General features: G+C 46.2%; 1 protein-coding gene across 7 annotated transcripts in view; it reads right to left on the bottom strand.

Moving 5' to 3' along the window:
- Nucleotides 1-18,673, bottom strand: part of ATP7B (ATPase copper transporting beta) — a 72,936-nt gene that overhangs the window by 11,986 nt on the left and 42,277 nt on the right. For 6 of the 7 annotated variants that reach the window (XM_053285088.1, XM_053285085.1, XM_053285087.1 and 3 more), the window contains 4 exons: nt 11,853-11,980; nt 10,220-10,374; nt 8,578-8,712; nt 6,427-6,621 (listed from right to left, as the gene is read on the bottom strand). In XM_053285088.1, the coding sequence (XP_053141063.1) occupies nt 6,427-6,621; nt 8,578-8,712; nt 10,220-10,374; nt 11,853-11,980 (613 nt within the window). The remainder of the gene's footprint in view (nt 1-6,426; nt 6,622-8,577; nt 8,713-10,219; nt 10,375-11,852; nt 11,981-18,673) is intronic. The other variant, XM_053285083.1, reaches the window with a different exon arrangement.

Raw genomic sequence — 18,673 nt, 5'->3', positions numbered from 1 at the left:
TGAATGGACAGATGACCACCAGAGGAACCCTAGTTACAGGTAGGCAACCTGATGTTCTTCTGAGTGGTCTCTGTCCATCACACAATTGGGCACATAGCAAGCTAATATACCTGGAGAAGGGCAGCAGAACCATAAGGAGATGGAAGGAGGTCACAGAGCAATTGCAGATGCAGAACAAACATGTTAAATTAACCAGAATATGGTGCATAAAGAACAACAGCTCAACAACAAAAATAACATTACAGAAAAATAGATTGTAGGACTGTTTATCCAAACACAGCATCAGTCCTTGTCCTAACATCCAAGGCATAATATCAGACAGAGGAGTCAACTACATGGCTGTCTGGCAAATGGTCTCTAGTGGTAGGCCCTTGTCGAAGGCAGTTGATGTCACTATGGCTCGTGTTGAATGCGCACAGATAGAGGCTGGGGTGACTTTTCCTGCTAATGAATAGCACAGTTTAATTGTCGGTACAATCCAACTAGATATGGATTGGGTAGAGGCCCGACCTCCCTTTTGAGAGTGTCCATAGGTGACGAAAAGAGAAGTCGACTTATGAAAGGGAGACATCCTGTCGATGTAAAAGGCCAATGCCCTAAGACATTGAAAGCATGCCAGAGTTGCTCATGCTCCTGTACTCGGGTCTGGGAAGAAAAGCGATAGAGTGATCAATTGGGACCCGTGAAAAGAGAAAACCACCTTAGGTAAGAAAGAAACTAAAGAGTGTCTTTGTCACAGTGGAAAGTAAGATAAGGTGGGTCACACCTGAAGGCTCATAGTTCACCCACCCTACGTACAGAGGTGATAGCGACCAAGAACAAGAGGTGATAGCGACCAAGTTTTCAGAGTTAAGAGACAAAAGTCACATGTGGCCAAAGGTTCGAAGGGTTTGAGCATGAACTGCAACAGCACTAGAGTCAAGACCCAAGGGGGTAGAATATTGGGAACATCAGGGTGGAGATAGGCCAGGCCTTTGAGGAATTGTTTTACCTTGGGAATGCTAAATAGAGACATTCCATGTAGGGGTTTCCAGTGGACCATGATGGCAGCCAGATGCACCCTGATGGAAGACATAGAGAGGCTGGTCTTCTTCAGGGTGAGCAGGTGAGCGGGGATAACTGCAACAGACACAGTAGATGGTTCAGCAACTCCTAAAGATTGGGAGTAAGTTGAGAACCTCTTCCATTTCGCGTCATACGAGGGGATTGTTGCTGGCTTCCTGGAAGCTGCACAGACTAACAAAATCTCTGCATGGAGATGGAAGGATCCTCCCAGCCATGAAGTGAAGAGTCAGCACGTCTGGGTGTAAATGTTGACTGTGATGCTGAACAGGAGATCCCGGTGTGCCAGCGGACAAAGGTAAGTCCACCGCAGCATATGGAAGAGATGAGGGAACCAAGGGCGTCTGGGCCACCACAGGTTACAAGGATGCAATGGGCTGCTTCCTGGTCTGCTTTTTGCAGGATCCAGGGAAGCAGGGGGATTGGGGGAAACAAGTAAATGAAGAAGGGGCTCTAGCTAACGGGAAATGCATCTCCTCGGGACCCCCGACCCAGCCCCGCTCTTGTATGAAAACGTGGGTGCTGATGGTTCTTCATACTGGAGAAAAGGTCCACTTGTGGTGTCCCCCAAGTCTCCAAGATGCTCTGAAGGACCTGAAGATGCAGCCTCCACTTGTGTGATGCCATTGGCGTCCTGCTGAGATGGTGTTTTTCTGGCCATGGATGTGCACCGCTGAGACACAAATCCAGTAACGAAGGGCCCATTGCCATAACAACATAGTCAGATGGAGCAGGGATTGAGAGCCTGTGCCACCCTGGTGATTTATATACACTTTGATAGTGGTATTGTCTGTCAATATTTTTGCATGTCGCCCTTTCAGGTTGGGGCAGAAACCCTGCAGGGCCTTGAAGACAGTCAGGAGCTCTGTATGTTGATGTGTAGCCTGATTTCATGCACTGTCCATTGGCTGCTGACGGAAACCTTTGTAATGGGTGCCCCATCCCTGTTCAGAGGCGTCTGTAGTAACCAAAGCCTGAAGGGTTGGTGTGGCAAAGTCCGTGCAACAGGAGAGGGTGGTCCGTGTAGACCACCACATGAGGGACCTCTGGACTGCACAAGGGAGATGAAATTGCATATATTGTGGGTCTTGAAGAGGATTGAACACTTCTGAAAACCAGCTTTGCAGGGGGCTCATGGGTAGGCACGCAAAAAGTAGAGCATGCATGGTGGATGCCATGAGTCCTAACAGCTGCTGGACATGCGGCTTGTAGAATTCACGCAAGATCTTTGATCTTTGTGATGTGTTCCAATGGTAGGAAGACAGTTGCCCTCAGAAAGTTGAACACGATGCCTAGGGATTAAATCCTGGTTGTTGCTCACAGGTGGGACTCCATACGGTAGATCCGGAGAACTAGGCATTCTAAAAGGTCTATGGTGATACTTATGTGGTGTTGTAAGACATGTTTTGACTAAGCTACCAAGTGCCAGTCATCCAAATATGGAAAAATCTGAACACCTTGCTCTTGAAGATAGCCTATTACAACTGTCATGCACTTGGGGAAGGTTCTTGGAGTAGAAGAGAGGCCAAAAGGCATAGCCTTGAACTGGAACCTTTTTTACCCTACTTGAAAGCGGAGCAATTGTCTGTGCTGCGGGCGAATGGTTACGTGGTAGTAAGTGTCTTCTAGATCTGTGGACGCAAAACTTCTGGAGCGAGTTGAACAAACTCTATGGCATAGCCAAGTTGAACAATGGTAAGTACCCAATTGTCTCTTTCCAGGCAGCGAGATGAGGTCATGGTTGCATCCCCGTGGTAAAGTAATCAGGCGGTGAGTTCATGGACTCATTCCATTGTTTCATCCATCTTGGACCTGAACAGTGCCAGGCCATCAAATGGGAGGTCTTCAATTCTGGCCTGCACCTCAGGGGTGAGACCCGAAAAGTGAAGCCAAGCGTGGTGGCACAATGCTACAGAGTTAGCCATGGATCTTGCAGAGCAGTCAGTGGCATGACAGGATGTGTGAAGAAGCTGCTTGTTTAATCTGAAGGCCTTCTGTAGGCAGCCATGGCACTCTGGACTGATAGCAGGGAGTCCAAGTATGGGGAGAGCCTTCCCACAGAATATGATTGTAGCAGGACATGCAGGCCTGGTAATTAGCAATTTTCAGCAGCAAGGACGCAGTAGAATAAAGGTGCCATCCGATAGAATCCAATTTACATCCTCCTTAATCTATAGGAGTAGAGAGTGCTGTGTTCCGTGACCTACTTTGGGCAGCCTCTACCACAATGGAATTTGGGGTGGGGTGCCTATGGAGAAAATGACAGTCTGCAGATTGAATTCTGTACAAATTTTCTATTTTCTTGGAGGTTGACTTGAAGGAGGATGGCTGCTCCCAGAACCTATGGATGATGTCCAACAAGGATGAATTCATAGGTAAGGCTGTAGGTCGAGGCGCATCATAATCACAGTCAAAAATGGGGTTAGATGCAGGAATAGATGTCTCTTTAACTTGAAGGCCCAAGACCATGGGCATTTGGGAAACTTGTTCCACAAAGGATTTTAGGTACTCCAAAAGAGGCAGGCGTCTGGAGTCTTCCACCCGGTCAGACCGAACAGGAGCATCAGTTAAGTCTGGTGTATGAGGGGGTTCAGATAACTCCTCTTGTTCAGGCTCTGAATCTGAACTCTTCAAAAGTTGAAAAGGTGTGGGCGCTTCAAAGGGAGGCAAGTCGATGGGAGGCTCCGCCACCTGAGCAGGAGGCTGATCTAGTGCTGAAGCAGCAGGCTGGGAAGGGAGAGGTGCAGGCAGTCTAAGAGCAGGCTTGGGTCTGGCACATGGAGTAGATGAGGTGAACGAGATCTCCCCCGGCGCCCAAGATAATGCCCTGCAAGTGATCTGCTGCGATGGCGAGGCAGAAGCGAGCACAAATGGGACTTAAAACGGTAGGATCTATAGGCTCCAGAAGCTTGAATCTCAGTGTAGGCGGAGCAAGAGGGAGCGGCAGCCCTCCTCCTATGGCGTGAAGTGCAGTAATAGTGCACATCAGATGAGTAGCAGTCACTGACAGGGGAGTAGGCATGTCATTCAGGAGACATGGAGTAAACAGAGTAGGGAGCTTCCCTACGGTCTTCATAATCCCAGGTAGCACTGGGGGAGGCAGAGTGGCAATCCCCATCAAAGTCATCAGAGCTGGTAGAGAAACCGGGCTGCTCCTCCTCTCTGGAAGAGAAGGAGGCGTCTCCAGCAGCCTGTTGGGTGTGGATAGGAGGAGCTGCCGCTGTAGGTGCCTTTCCCCCAGATTTATACACAAAATGTAAAGGCAGAAAGACTGTGGTAACCAACAAGTCAAGGAGAGAGAGAGAGAGAGAGAGAGAAAATTATTGAGGAGTAGGAAGAAGGTTAAGGGGGGGGGGGAATTAAAACATTATTTTTATTATAATTTCACAGCCTGGAAGCTCACAGACAAACCCAAGGGTGTTATCCCTTTGGTGGACGATGAAAAACTGAGTGGACAGGGTGAACAGGTAACCTATGGCCAAAAATGTGTTCTAAAGTAACAGCTTGGAAAGTTCCAAGACAGGACCAATTATGTGAATGGACAGATGATCACCCAGAAGAACAGCAGTGACCTGTGGAAAAACCTGCCATGTAGACAAGCATTCAAATTATACTACTAAGGATATTTATATACTGTTTTCCAAAGTTCTCAGTACATAGAAAAATAAATAATAAGTAAATATGATGGCTTCCTGTTCTAAAAGGGCTCACAATCTAAAAAGAAGCATAAGGCAGACACCAGAAACAGCCACTGGAGGGATGCTGTGCTGGGGCTGGATAGGGACAGTTGCTCTCCCCCTGCTTTAAAAGGTGCTTCTTTGCTTAGTTAGCAGGGGTTATACACACAATCAGGAACTTAATTTTCATTAAGTTATCTACATTGTCCACAAGGCCCATACATATCCTGCATATCCATGGATGTCCTGAGTAGCTGAAACTGTGGACTTGTTTCTTTCTAAGGAAAGGAAGTTGACTTGATGTACTTGTGCTCTGTAGAGCTCCGTCCTTCACCTTCCCAGTGGCACCTATTCCTGGCCATTCACTACACTTCTGACTACCAGCTGGTGCCTCACATCTCACCTTCTTCCTTTAGTTCTTAGTGCAACATAATACAGTCAGAAACAGTTGCACAAAATAAATGTATGCCAATTCACATTATTGGGCTTCATGTAATATACAGATGGGCCTTGAAAATTAGGGCTGATCTGGGAAGTAAAAGGCAAAAGACCGACACAACCAAAAAGGATTTATTATGTGTTTATTCTTTCAAATTTGTATACCTCCCCAAACGTCTGTCTCTGGGCGGTTTACAAAATAAAACGAGATTAAAAATAAGAACCTTAAAACAATTTAAAACCACAGTCCAGTTAAAAAGCTTAGGGAAATAAGCCTTTAGAGACTTTTAAAAAGATGTCAGGGATAGGGAGAGTCTCTCGGGGTAGCAACGGAGAAGGCCCGTCCCTGCACAGCCACCAGATGAGCCAGTTGAAACTGCAGACAAACCTTGTGCTATAGGTTCATAGTAGTGCTATACCAGATATAAATATTGCCCTCAAGGTATCTGGAAGAAAGCGGTCTCTTTCTGTAATTGCAGGCTGAATCTGTCTTTTTGATCAGGTAGCTACCAGGGAGAGAGCCTTTTCAGTGGTTACACCCCGTTTATAGATTAGCCTCCCCAGTGAGCTGGGGAGCCTGGCTTCACTACTTTGTTCTTTTAGAAGCCAGGTAAAGACCTTTTTGTTCACCCAGGCCTTTTAAATTTGGCTTTTAAGATTTGTTCTGATTCTTAACTAATTTTAAAATTTATTTATTTATTTAACATATTTTTATATCGCCCAAAATGTAAGTCTCTGGGAGGTTGCAATACAAAGCTGCTTTGTATTGTATTTTGTATTGTATTTTGACCTCTTTTTTTGTCTGTTATGATTTAATGTGTTATATATTTTAATTGTATGTATTAATCATCAGTTGTGAGCCACCCAGAGAACAATTTGTTATGGAATGGCTAACAAATAAAGTTTATTATTATTATTTTTAAAAATCTATTTTGAAAAGTAGTGACAAAAGATTATGGGAAGCATTCAGTATAGTTCCACTTGTGCAAGGGAGGAGAGATGATTTTTGTCAACCCCACCCCTGCTTCCTCTGCATCCCCTGAAAATATGTCCCTGAGAGCTGGGGAATTTTCAGGGCCATAGGTGGCTGGCAAAGGAAAGGAGGAACAGGCAAAAAAACACTCCTTCCATGTGAGTGCAATTTTCTTGCACAAACAGAAGTACTAGCCTGGATTCTGCCCAGTAGCTATCAGTTCCCAGCCTGGGAGCAAGTTAACAACAGGCATGAATTAGCAGTGGCAATATTAACCTTGTGTGCCATTTCCAGGGGTTTCCCACCTTTGATGAGAATGCCATTCTGTGCAGCGACTCCAGTGCCCACCATCACAGCTGTTGGGGTTGCCAGACCCAAGGAACATGGGCATGCAATGCACAGGACTGTGATGGAGGTCTGGAAGGCAAATCGTACAATAACTTCTGCTTTTGAGATGTGTTTACTGTGATGCTGGAAGACAAATAAGAAATGACGGTTCCCAAGGGAAATCTGGTGGTGTTAGAGGCAATAAATATTTTTCATTATACAGCCAAACATTAAAAACCAGCACACACACACTTATTACTATTTGTGCTGCAGCACTGGAGACAAATCACTATATTAGTACTTGAAAATTTAATTCCATTCCCGATTAGCACACACTGGGGACCCATAGGAACATAGGAAACTGCCATATACTGAGTCAGACCATTGGTCTATCTAGCTCAGTATTGTCTTCACAGACTGGCAGCGGCTTCTCCAAGGCTGCAGGCAGGAATCTCTCTCAGCCCTATCTTGGAGAAGCCAGAGAGGGAACTTGAAGCTTTCTGCTCTTCCCAGAGCGGCTTCATCCCCTGAGGGGAATATCTTGCAGTGCTCACACATCAAGTCTCCCATTCATATGCAACCAGGGCAGACCCTGCTTAGCTATGGGGACAAGTCATGCTTGCTACCACAAGACCAGCTCTCCTCTCCAAGTCTGGGAATTTCCTAAGATTGCAACTACATTTAACACATGCAGAAAATGATGTTCTCCAACTCTCTTGTGTAATGTGTTGTATTGTCCAATTCTTACAGTCAGAAAGCATTTTCCTCTCCATCATCTAGAGCTGCTTATTTCTTCATAGCCTCATGCCTCAGATATCTCACTAAACAACTGTTCTCCCTTTCCTTTAAGGTATGGTAACCCTGCCCCCCAAATAATTGATTATGTTTTTCTAATCTATTTTTCTAATCCAAACATGCTTAATCTATACCTCTTTCCCATATCTAAACCTTTATCTTTGTTGCTGTCCTTGGCAACCCAAGTGAGACAATACACCAGTGATGAGCTGACCAGTCTCAGGTCTTACCTAAAGTGCTTCCTAAAGTGGGATCTAGCAAGTGTCAAAATGAACATATGAAGTTGCTGTGTACAGAGTCAGCCCAAGAGTCCAATGAGCTCCGTACAGGGTACACCAACTGCTAGTAGCTTTCCAGGGTTTCACAGATGGGTCTTTCACAAGTCAATCACAAGGAAATGCCAGGGATTAATTGACCTTCTGCATGCAAAACATGCATTCCACCACTGAATTATCACTCCTCTCCCTGTGTGATTCCGCCCTCCCCCCTTTGCTCCACTGTAATCCACACTGCAGCGAACCTTTAAAGCAATAACTTAGGCCAGGGTTACCTGAGAGAACACCAGTCTCTGCAAGATCCCCACTGCTCATTCAGATCATCAGGAGAGGACCCTGTTTGGGTGCCGCCAATTTGTCTGGTGGCAACTTGGGATCAGGGCCTCACAGTAGTCACCCCTAGGTTGTGGAATGCACTTCCCATAGGTATAAGAGGATTATCATCCCTGGAGGCCCAAGAGAGCCATAAAGACCCACCTCTTCAAAATGGTGTTTAATAATATTTAATGAGTTTTGTGTAAATATTTTAAATTGTTTTATTTTAGATTGTGAACTGACCTGAGCTTTGTGGATGGGTGGTATAGAAATGAAATGAAATAAATAAATATTCCCAGATGAATTAAAGAGTCACTATCTGACCGGGCGCATAGCGTCTGCGCCCCAGTTCGACTCTTCCCCGCCCCCTTCAGCCCCTTCTCCCTGTCTTCCAGTGGGCATCTCCGACGCCCACCCGGCACACTTCTCTCTCCCCCTACCCGCAGTTTTTCCTGCCTCCTGCTGCCGCCTCCTCTTCCTGGCAGCCCAGCCACCTCCTGACCCCGGCAGGCGCACAGGCCGCCACACTGCAGTTGGGGCCGCCACCATTTCCCCCGGCAGCAGCTCAACAGCCTCCTGAGCCTATCAGGTGACTCCGCCGCCCAGCCAATCAGCTGGGCACCAGGACGCACATTCTAAAGGCGCACCCAGGAGGACTAAATATATAGATAATAGAAACAAAAAATATATTTGTACCAAAACATAAAATACTTACCGGAAAGTATTTCAGCACAATATCAAAATGTATAAATCCAATTACAATCCATGCTGCCAGAGTTGCAGTTGACATGATGATGATAAATGGAACAAAATATCCACTAAATTTGTCAGCCAGCTGCTGGATGGGTGCCTGTAAAAGTAGAGAGAAGTGGACTTTTATACTTTGGCATAACACAACAGGGGTGTTCATGGACCACGGCCTGAGTTCAGGGTCCAAATTCGGAATGGTCCACGGTCCACAAACTGTTCCAGTGATTTGAGGCAGCGCCGGGGGCCGGCAAGTGGCACATTTAGAGTAAAGATGCAGGTCCTTACCAGTGTGGCTGCCACTCCAGGCAGCTTCCTGCTGCTTCAGCATTCCCCCCAGCAGGCTGCACGCAGCAGCACAGCTCCATCACTCACCTCTGCATGTGCAGAAGCCAGGTGAATGATGGAGCTGTGGGGCTGCTGCCGCCGCCGTGTGTGGGCTGCTGAGTTGATGAAGCTGTGTCTGAGCCTGTTCAGTGGCTTTAGATCAGTCTAACTGGTGGAAGCCTACCTCAAAGGAATGGAGTACTCCTAGACTGAGATCAGAGCAATCTCTCTACTGAAGGCAGATCCCAGAAGAGCATAGAGTAACCCCCGCCTCATTACAATCACACACGGTCTCCCTCCTCTTAGAGGTGTGCTGAACCCATCCGTGATCAGTCCAGTTTGTTTGCAAACTGGACCAGCCCTTGCGAAAGGGGATCGAACTGGACCAAACCCGGTACACCCGTAGGCTGGCTGAGCAGCTGTAAAGGGGAAACCAGTGAGGATTCCCCTTTGATTCTGAAGTAAAAAAAAGTTTTTGTAAAGAGCGGCGGGGGAGCAGTGAATGAGAGGTGTCTTTAAAAGTCAAATAGAAAGTGCTTTCCGGCAGGCCTACAGCGCTCCCTGCTCCCCCCGCCATCTTTGCAGCAATAATGTCTTGCCTCCATGCATGCGTGCGGGGCATTCGCAGCATGGTCAGCAACACGTTGACCATGCAAATGGCCTCCATGCATGTCTGGATGACAGATATTGCTGCCGCTGCAAGGGGTTGGCAAAGCAGTTCAGTAAGGGGCCAGTTTGCAAACTAGGTGGCAAGGGAATGGCAAACCAGTTCAAGAAGGTTCAGTTAGACGGACTGGATCGGCCAGCCCAACTGAATTGGTTTGCAAACCATGGTCCGAATAAGATTCAAATTTGGACCGAACTGCAAAAATTGGTTCAGAACACACCCCTACCTCCCCTGCCTCTTCTGTACTTCATCAGCACAGCAGCTGCACTCAACATGCCCTGGATTAGGATACAGACTGGCTAGTTGGCTTGCTTGAAAACAAGTTTGAGAGCTGGGCTGAGAAGAATAAGGTCCAGTAACTAGTTATACAGGGAGCAGGCAGAAGGAAGGAATTAAGTCTCCAGGAGAAGGGCTTTGGATCCAGGCACAACTTTGGGTGGCAGTATTTGGGTGACATCTGACACAGGCACCTGAAATTCTTGTTCTCTGTTGGTGCATACCTTTGATTTAAGCACTTGCTACGTTTCCCCTCACCCACAGAGCTCAATATAACATGAAGTGGCAGGCCGAACAGACCAATTCAAGACCCCAAAGTCCAGAATTGCACATGCTTTACCTTGGACATCTGAGCTTCTTCCACTAGTTTCACAATTTGTGCCAGGGTGGTATCGGAGCCAACGTGAGTTGCATTTACAAGCACTGAGCCGTGTGCATTGAGAGAGCCTGCAATGACTGTGCTGCCAGGTTTCTTAGCAACGGGCATGGCTTCTCCTACAAAAGTAAGTGCTATTAGTCAGTCAACATCTCTTAAGAAAGAGCCCCTCTGAAGTATGCTCTCCACTTTGGTCAAATCAAAATCTCATTGTCAAGGAACAAGATGTGCGTGTGTGTGCACGCACGCGCATGTGCGCACACGCACTAAGATCATTGTGGAAACAAAATACATCTATATGCTCTGAGGGGACCCTACAAAGACAGCAAAAGCAGTGTCCTCTTGGTTCTCCTTTCTCCCTACTTGCTTCTACAAGTGTGTGTCTCTTCTCAGCAGTCAAGCAACTAAATACAATCCTTTATCCAGAAAAAGGAGAGGATACATGCTCACCTCAGCATCAATTACTTACTTTGGGAATGTAGTATGGTTATATATTTGAATTCCTATGACTGTCTTTAAAGCAAACCTTGTATCAAGTTTCCAGGCAATTAAATGGAGAAATACTGGGAAACAAATAAAAGTGCTCACAAAGAGCTTTTCTTTTCCAGGGTTATTTTGCTATGCAAATTAATTTGTGACCTCAAGGTCTGGTTGGTTTCACCACAGTTACCATTAGAACACGATGCATAAAGCAGCCAACATGATGCAACTGGGATGCAAAAGATTTTGACCGGTTTGTGATTGGGGCACTGATAATTCCCGTTTCCAGAAACAGATTGCAGCCTTTCACATGTTATTCTGGCAGGGTTTTGTTCTCAGAGCTCTTGCTCTATGAAAAGCCTGCTTCCTTGATCAGCTAGCTCAAGGTCAACTTTAAGTGAGGTACGATTTAAGTGTTAAGAACCGAGTTCAAATCCCCATTCAGCCATGAAACTAGCTGGGTGACTCTGGGCCAGTCACTTCTCTCTCAGCCCAACCTACTTTACAGGGTTGTTGTGAAAGAGAAACTCAAGTACGTAGTACACCGCTCTGGGCTCCTTGGAGGAAGAGCGGGATATAAATGTAAAATAACAACAACAACAACAACAACAACAACAACAACGGCAAAACAGGCTCTTGGGGCAAGACCTACGAGATCACCAATAGACAGCTATATCTTACCAGTCACAAAAGATGAAGGGCCGCTGTTGGTTACAGTAGCCCCACTGATATGAGATTAGCGTCTTTGATCAACAAAGTCTTTGATCTGCTTCAGACACTGTGAAGTGATTCTAGGTTCCCTGCACAGATGGACTGGGCTTTTGCTACACCAGTCACAATGACTGCCAGGACTGGATCAAGAGACACTAGTGCAAACAAATGTTGTATTTATGTGAGACAGAATTAGTTACTTTTCTATTCACAAGGGGAAGCAGATTTTGTGCATCCCACATTTTAAACATTGTCATCAACAGATGCCAATCTGATGCAAGGAACTCTCATCTATTTTGTCTTTTCTAATAGACTCCCACACAGAAGCATTATTTGTACCGGAAACCAAGCCTCTGCAAACATAACTGATCACCAGCAGTTAATAGTCTAAGCTTGTGAATATTACCAGTGATGAGGGATTCGTCTGCCATAGAGCAGCCTTCCATGACTTTCCCATCAACTGGAAACTTCCCACCGGGCACCACCTTGACAATATCTCCTCGCTGGACCAATTCAACAGGCACTGGTTCCTCCCTGTAACACAGCTCACGGTTAAAATTAAGTGCTCCATCTAATCCATAGAATGCAGACAAGAGAAATGGTTCTCTTAATAGGAATGGCTACCCAGCAATACAAAAGCACACAGACAGCATACATACATAACACACTTAGAGTCTTAGGTGTAACTTACCATCGGTGGGTATTTTATACATTAAGCTTGCTCAACAGAAAAAGATACTCAGGGACAGCCCAAGACTTTTGCAGCAGCCATCCCTATGACCCCTGATAATCTGCCTAAAGCCAAGAGATGTACATATCAGGTGATATAAAAATAAGATAAATAAATACATTATGAGTCTGGCTCTGTACTCAGTATAACCAGGACATACTGGAATGGAGCATTGGTTCACTTACCATGAAGGCTTCTTCTAGTTGCTGGGGTCAAGGACATCTCCATGGGCTATACCCCTCATGAGCTCCGAGGCAGGACAGTTTTGATTTGCTATTAAAGAAAGAACACACCTACTCGAACCTGAGGGGGATAGCCCCGCCCCAGTTCTTTCGGGCCAAGTTACGTAAGGTATTATAGCAAGACAAGCAGAAAGACAAAGATACAGGCGGGAGAAGACATGAGGACTCAATATGATCCCTAAGTAAATAGCTCTGAGAGTCACCCTAAGAGCCCTATCTGTAAAGGCATTCTTCCAGATCTTTAGTTATCAGGCCTATCTCAGTAACAATCATATAGAATGCCTAATAACTGCCCTGAGCCAGTTTGGAAGGGTGGTATAAAAATCGAACAAACAAACAAACAAACAAACAAACAAACAAACAGATGGACTCCTAGGGAGAGACAAGCGCGCCAAACTGGGTGGGCCAAGATGTCCCCAGCAACCAGAAGAAGCCTTCATGGTACGTGAACCAATGCTCCATTCTCTGTTGCTGGGGTCAAGGACATCTCCATGGGACATACCACAGCTTGTACTCCAACCAGGGTGGGAGTGCTCTTGTCTATTCCTGGAGAAGCACCTATTGTAAGACTCTCCTGCCAAAGCCGCCTGAGCTGACGCATGAGAGTCAATTTTGTAATGTCTTGTGAGAGTAGATGGATTTCTCCACGTTGCTGCCCTGCAAATTTCCTGTACTGGTGCATTTGTGGAGAAAGCAGCCGAGGTTGATGCTGCCCGTGTAGAGTGAGCAACTACATGTGTAGGTGGCCTGAGATGTTGGGTCTCATGTGCCATAGCTATGCAGGCCCTGATCCATTTTGCAATTGTAGATGATGAAACAGACATTCCCATGGATCCAGGGAGGAATGAGACAAATAAGGCATCCATGGTTCTAAACGATGCTGACCGTTCCATATATTTCTTGAGTCAGCATCGAACATCTAACCTGTGCCACTGCTTTTCTTTCGTGTGCACTGGATGTGGACAAAATGACACAAGGAAGATGTCCTGAGATTGATGAAAGGACGATGCCACCTTAGTTCGTACAAATGGCTCTGCAATGAGGCAGATTCCTTTTGGAATATATAGAAAGATTTGCGCACCGATAGTGCCTGCAACTCTGAAATGCGTCGTACTGGAGATTAAAAAGGCCAACTTAAATGTCAAAATTCTTATGGGAATTTGAGCTAAGGGTTCAGACGGAGAAAACTGTAAAGCCTTTAATACAGTGTGTAAATCCCATGTGGGAAATCTATGAACAGTGGGCAGAGACAGTAAGGTGGCCCCTCTCAGGAATCGTTTCAGGTGAGGGTGTGCATGCCAGGTTGTCTTGGAAATGCTTGAGATAAGGCCTACTAACGATGCTGCTTGTCATTTCAGAGTATTTGGTTTCAGGCCTCTTTCTAGACCATCTTGCAGAAATTGTAACAGGTGTTGTAGGGTTGCATCACCCTAGGAATTGAATGGCATACCATGCATCACAAAAATGCCCTCCACGTGCATTGATATATTTGGTTTGTTGAGGGCCTGCGTGAAGCTAGCATAGTCTGAAGCACCCTTTCAGAGTAGCCCTGCTGGCTTAAAACTCGCTGCTCAGTTTCTAAGCGGCAAGCTGTAACCAGACCGAGTTGGGGTGCTGTACCGGACCTTGCATGAGTAAATCCTGAGACACTGGCAGAAATCATGGTTCTTCGGTTGCTAGATGTAGAAGCTATGGGAACCACAGTCTCCTGGGCCAAAATGGAGCCTCTAGGATAATCCTTGCACCCAGCAGACCTATTCTCCTTAACACTTTGGCCAGTAAAGGGATTGGTGGGAATGCGTACAATAGTCCTTTCGGCCATGGGGTCAACAGTGCACCTACATCCTCTGCCCCCCTGCAGGGAAATCTCATTATGAATCTCAACAACTTTGCATTTTCTGGGATTGCGAACAGGTCCATAATCAGTAACCCCATTCGTTGTGTAATTTGCTTGAAAATCCGTGTGTTTAATGCCCATTCTCTCGGCATAAAATCTTTCCAGCTCAGCCATTCGGCCAACTGGTTCTGGTTCCCCTTCACATGGGCTGTTAGGGAGCCGAGATTTGCCTCGGCCCAGCTGATCAGTAAGACTGCTTCCTGATGTAGGGACTTTGAATGCATTCCACTTTGTCAGTTCACATGGGCTTTTGCCGTTGTGCTGTCCGTTTTTAATAGGACATGCCTGCTCTGCAGCGTCGGTTGAAATGCTTTCAAAGCTAGACGATTGGCTAGCAATTCTAGCCAGTTTATATTGTGTTCTCTCTGCTGTGGAGACCCCATCCCCTGTGCTGACAAGTGCAGGCAGTGTGCACCCAAGCCCCTGTTGCTGGCATCCATGGTTATCATCAGTTTTGGGGGGTCCAAGAACTGCTTTCCTTGTAGAAGATTTGTGAGGGGGGGGCAGCCACCAAGTGAGAGACTTGCGAACCTGTGTTAGAAGGTGCAGCCATAGGTGTTTCTTCTGAGCAATGGCCAGCTGGTACTGTAGTAGAAACCACTGTAGGCTTCTTAAATGAAATCGTGCCCATGGGACTGCCTCCAATGTTGCAACCATTAGTCCCAGGATTCCTGCCAGCACTGTAAGCAATACTGCTGGCGACGCAAGAGCTTGCCTGATTTCTGATGTGATGGTCAGGTCCAGTCCCGAGGTAAGAACAAACGGTCCTTTTCCATGTCTATTACCACCCCCAGGCGTTGAAGTTTGTAAGTTGGTGATAGTTGGCTTTTTCCCAGGTTGACCAAGAAGCTGTGCTTCTCCAGGGTTAACAGAGTTGTTCCTAAGTCGTGCACAGCTGCTTGTCTTGAACGTGACCGGAGAAGAAGGCTGCTTGTCTTCTCAAACATCCAGACTCCCTACAGAAGTAGATGGGCCATGAGTGGTATCAGTACCTTTGTGGACACACAAGGAGCTGATGAGAGACTGAATGGGAGAGCTGTGTATTGGTAATGCCATCCCGCATACTTGAACCTGAAGAGATTCCGACTGCCCTGATGAATGAGTATATATAGATATGCCTCCTTGAGATTGATTGATGCCATAAAGTCCAGACGGTGAAGAGCCTCTGACACTGATCTCCATCCTGAAACACTCATGTTTGACCCATTTGTTCAGATATTTTAGGTCCAACATGGCTCTCCTTGACCGGTCCTATTTTGGGACGGTGAACAAGATAGAATAAATGCCACTTCCCTCCTGATGGGAGGGGACTGGTTCCACTGCTCCAATATATTTCAAGTGCCGAATTGCCTTTAGGAGTTCTGAGTGCTTGATAAAAGAGCGTGATCAGGGCGTTGGAAAGAAACTGTGGAGAGGAGGGGTGTCCAGTTCTATCTTGTACCCCAGCTGGACAACATTCAAGACCCATCTGTCCATGGTGGAGGATTCTCAAGCGTGAAAATAATCTGACGGCCTCCCAGTCTGATTGTCTTTAAGTCATTGCTGAAGCTTGGCCTGTTTGTTTTGTGTGAATGGCTGCTTGTAGCTCCCAGTGCTTCTGTAGGTATTACATTGGCGGTTCCAGGAACCCATTTGGTTTCTGAAATCTCTTTCCCAGCCCCTGAAGGACCGGAATCCTCGAAAGGGATGAGACTGCTAGAATGACCTCTTAAAGTCTGGCCTTTCGGGTTTATGTGGCACCGATGGCATGGTCTTTCTTTTGTCCTTTGATTCCACCAGGATATCTTTCAAAGCAGCCTTCCCAAACAACTTGGTGCTGGTGTATGTTACTGCCATCAAATTTCGATGTAGCATCTACTTGCCAACTCTTCAGCCACAGATGTCTTTTTCCAACAACCGATGCTGCTGAAGCATGTGAGGAAAATCTAATTGAATCCAAAGTTGCAACAGCCACAAATGTCTGTGCCTTCTGTATCTTCACCAATTGTTGTCTCATTTTAATGGCGGCTCATTAAACAAGTCATCCACCCATAAGGGTGATGCCCTGGCCACCACAGAAGCCACCACTGCCACGCGTGTGGCTAACGAAGAATTATCATGGACCCTTTTAAAAGCAAATTCTGCCTTTTTATCTGCAGGGTCCTTTAGGGTGACTTCCCCATCCCTAGGGACCAATGATCAAGAGACTAATTGTGCTATGGGAGCATCTGCATTTGGTGTTCTCAACAATTCTGATGGCTCTTGTTGAAAGGAATACAAATGGTTAGCCACAGCCATTGTTTTTCTATTTCTGGCAGGCAGTAACCATTCTTGTTTAACTGCTGCTGTAAACACCTCTGGCATAGGTAAAAGCATGTCCCTAGGCTTTGACCTGGGGAAAACCAGATCCCCTTTTGCAGATGGCGCTGACTCTGAGTTCACCTTTGCTTGCAATCCTATTGCAGTAATAACCCTTGTCATAAAAGGATCAAAATCTTCTGAAACAAACAAATGCTGCGAAACGTTGCCAGATTCAGGATTCGACCCCCCCACCCTACCATTTCCCCTCCGCCTTATCAGGATCCTGGTTATCCCCATCAGGTCTATTTATTTCCTCCTCAGGATCAGCCTCTAATTCAATAACAGGATTTATCACAGTCTTTTGTTTTTTGGACAGCAGGGGCCTAGGATTAAGCACCTCAGGGTCCCCAGAATCTTGTTCAGATGCCTCAAAAGAGCGTAAAGTAGATCTACATTTTGGGTTCCTAGACCCCTTTTGTTCCTTAAGATGTTTCTTTTTACATCTTGTCTTTTTGGGTGGCAGACTGACAGAGTCAGACGAGGAAGAGCTTTCAGTAGATGAATATCCCCTCTTTTTCCTTGATTTTTTCTCCTTTTTTCTCTGTCAGTCTCTGGCAGACTGACAGAGTTAGATGAGGAAGAGCTTTCAATAGATGGATACCCCCTCTTTTTCCTTGATTTCCCCCCCTCCTTTTTGTTAATCATGGCATTCCTAAACCAGGCTTGCCACTCGGGGTGGGTGGTTACTGCCTTCAGGAGACTAGGGAGAGGCGCTGATGGACCTGGCTGGGGACTATTCCCTTCCAAGGATGAATCCCCTGGCACCGTCACCCCCGGATCTTTCTTCCACTCCCAGATGCCCCCCATTACCTCCCTTGTCGATGCCAGGGCCTTCCGTGAGGTATCTCCTGCCTCTGCACTTCACTCCTCTTTTTGCGCCAAAATGGGGCTCTTTTCGGCAGCCCGCACCATTTCGTGGGGTAGAGCCGCTGCCATTGCTGCTATGCCTGCCCTTCTCGGCACTCCAATTGCTCTGCTCTCTTCCGAGGTGAGAGAGGGAGTCGGCAAGGGAAGTGCCCTTTTCACTTGGAGGATGAAGATCAGGTGATGCTCTGAGCTTTCTGAGCATCCCTCACCTTCTGGCGGCAGCGTTGACTGAAGGATGCACTGGGCCGCTGAACTGCAAGTCTCACAGCCTGTTGGCGGGAGACTCATCACGGTCCCAGCAGTGTACAGCACGGGCGGCCGTTTCCAATGCTATCTGTACAGGTCGACAGGGCAGAGGCGCACCAAAGATTCTTGTCTTCCTCAGAAAGGCCTCTCCTCTTTCCTTTCGGTACAAGAATAATTCTGTACTGTCCTGCATGCTCCATACTGGTGTATGAAGGTAGGAGCAGAAGGGACGGAGAGGGAAGGAAAAGTGAGAGATACAACAGAGATTTTTTTTTTTAAATATATTTTACAAGAAGGTAGAGAAGGAAAAATAAAGACGAGGATTTTCAGATGAAAAATGAGATTTGAGGGAGGTAATGAGATAAGATAAGATAAGATAAGATAAGATAAGATAAGAGGGAGTAATGAAGAGAGAGATTTGGATGCTACCTGCAGCTACGAGGACAGAAAGAACTGGGGAGGGGTTATCTCCCTCAGGCTCGAGTAGGTGTGTTCTTTCTTTAATAGCAAATCAAAACTATATAATATATTATATATAGCCCAGCAACAAAAATGGCAAAGACAAAAATTACAGTTTGTGTGTTATGGATCAAAAACGGATACAAAGGGCTGCTAATTCTTCTATGAAATCATGAATAGATATATACATTACATAAACCTTTTCAAATATTCCTTTGCAAGCCACCTTTTCCGGAGGTTATTAAACCAGCTGATACCTGTGGATTTCTGGACTTTGCATTGCTTGAATTTGTATCCCAATACCTTCTTCAGATATGAGAAAAATACAGTTTTCGCAAGCAGAACTTTACAAGTGTGCGGAACTTGCATGATTTGTTTCAGGTACAAATTTGTGATTGTATGGTCACAGAATTTAGGAATTTAAGAACAGCATTATAAATGACATA

This window comes from Hemicordylus capensis, chromosome 1 (assembly GCF_027244095.1).
Source record: "Hemicordylus capensis ecotype Gifberg chromosome 1, rHemCap1.1.pri, whole genome shotgun sequence".
Lineage (NCBI taxonomy): Eukaryota > Metazoa > Chordata > Lepidosauria > Squamata > Cordylidae > Hemicordylus > Hemicordylus capensis.
This window is presented reverse-complemented; position numbering and strand designations above follow the sequence as displayed.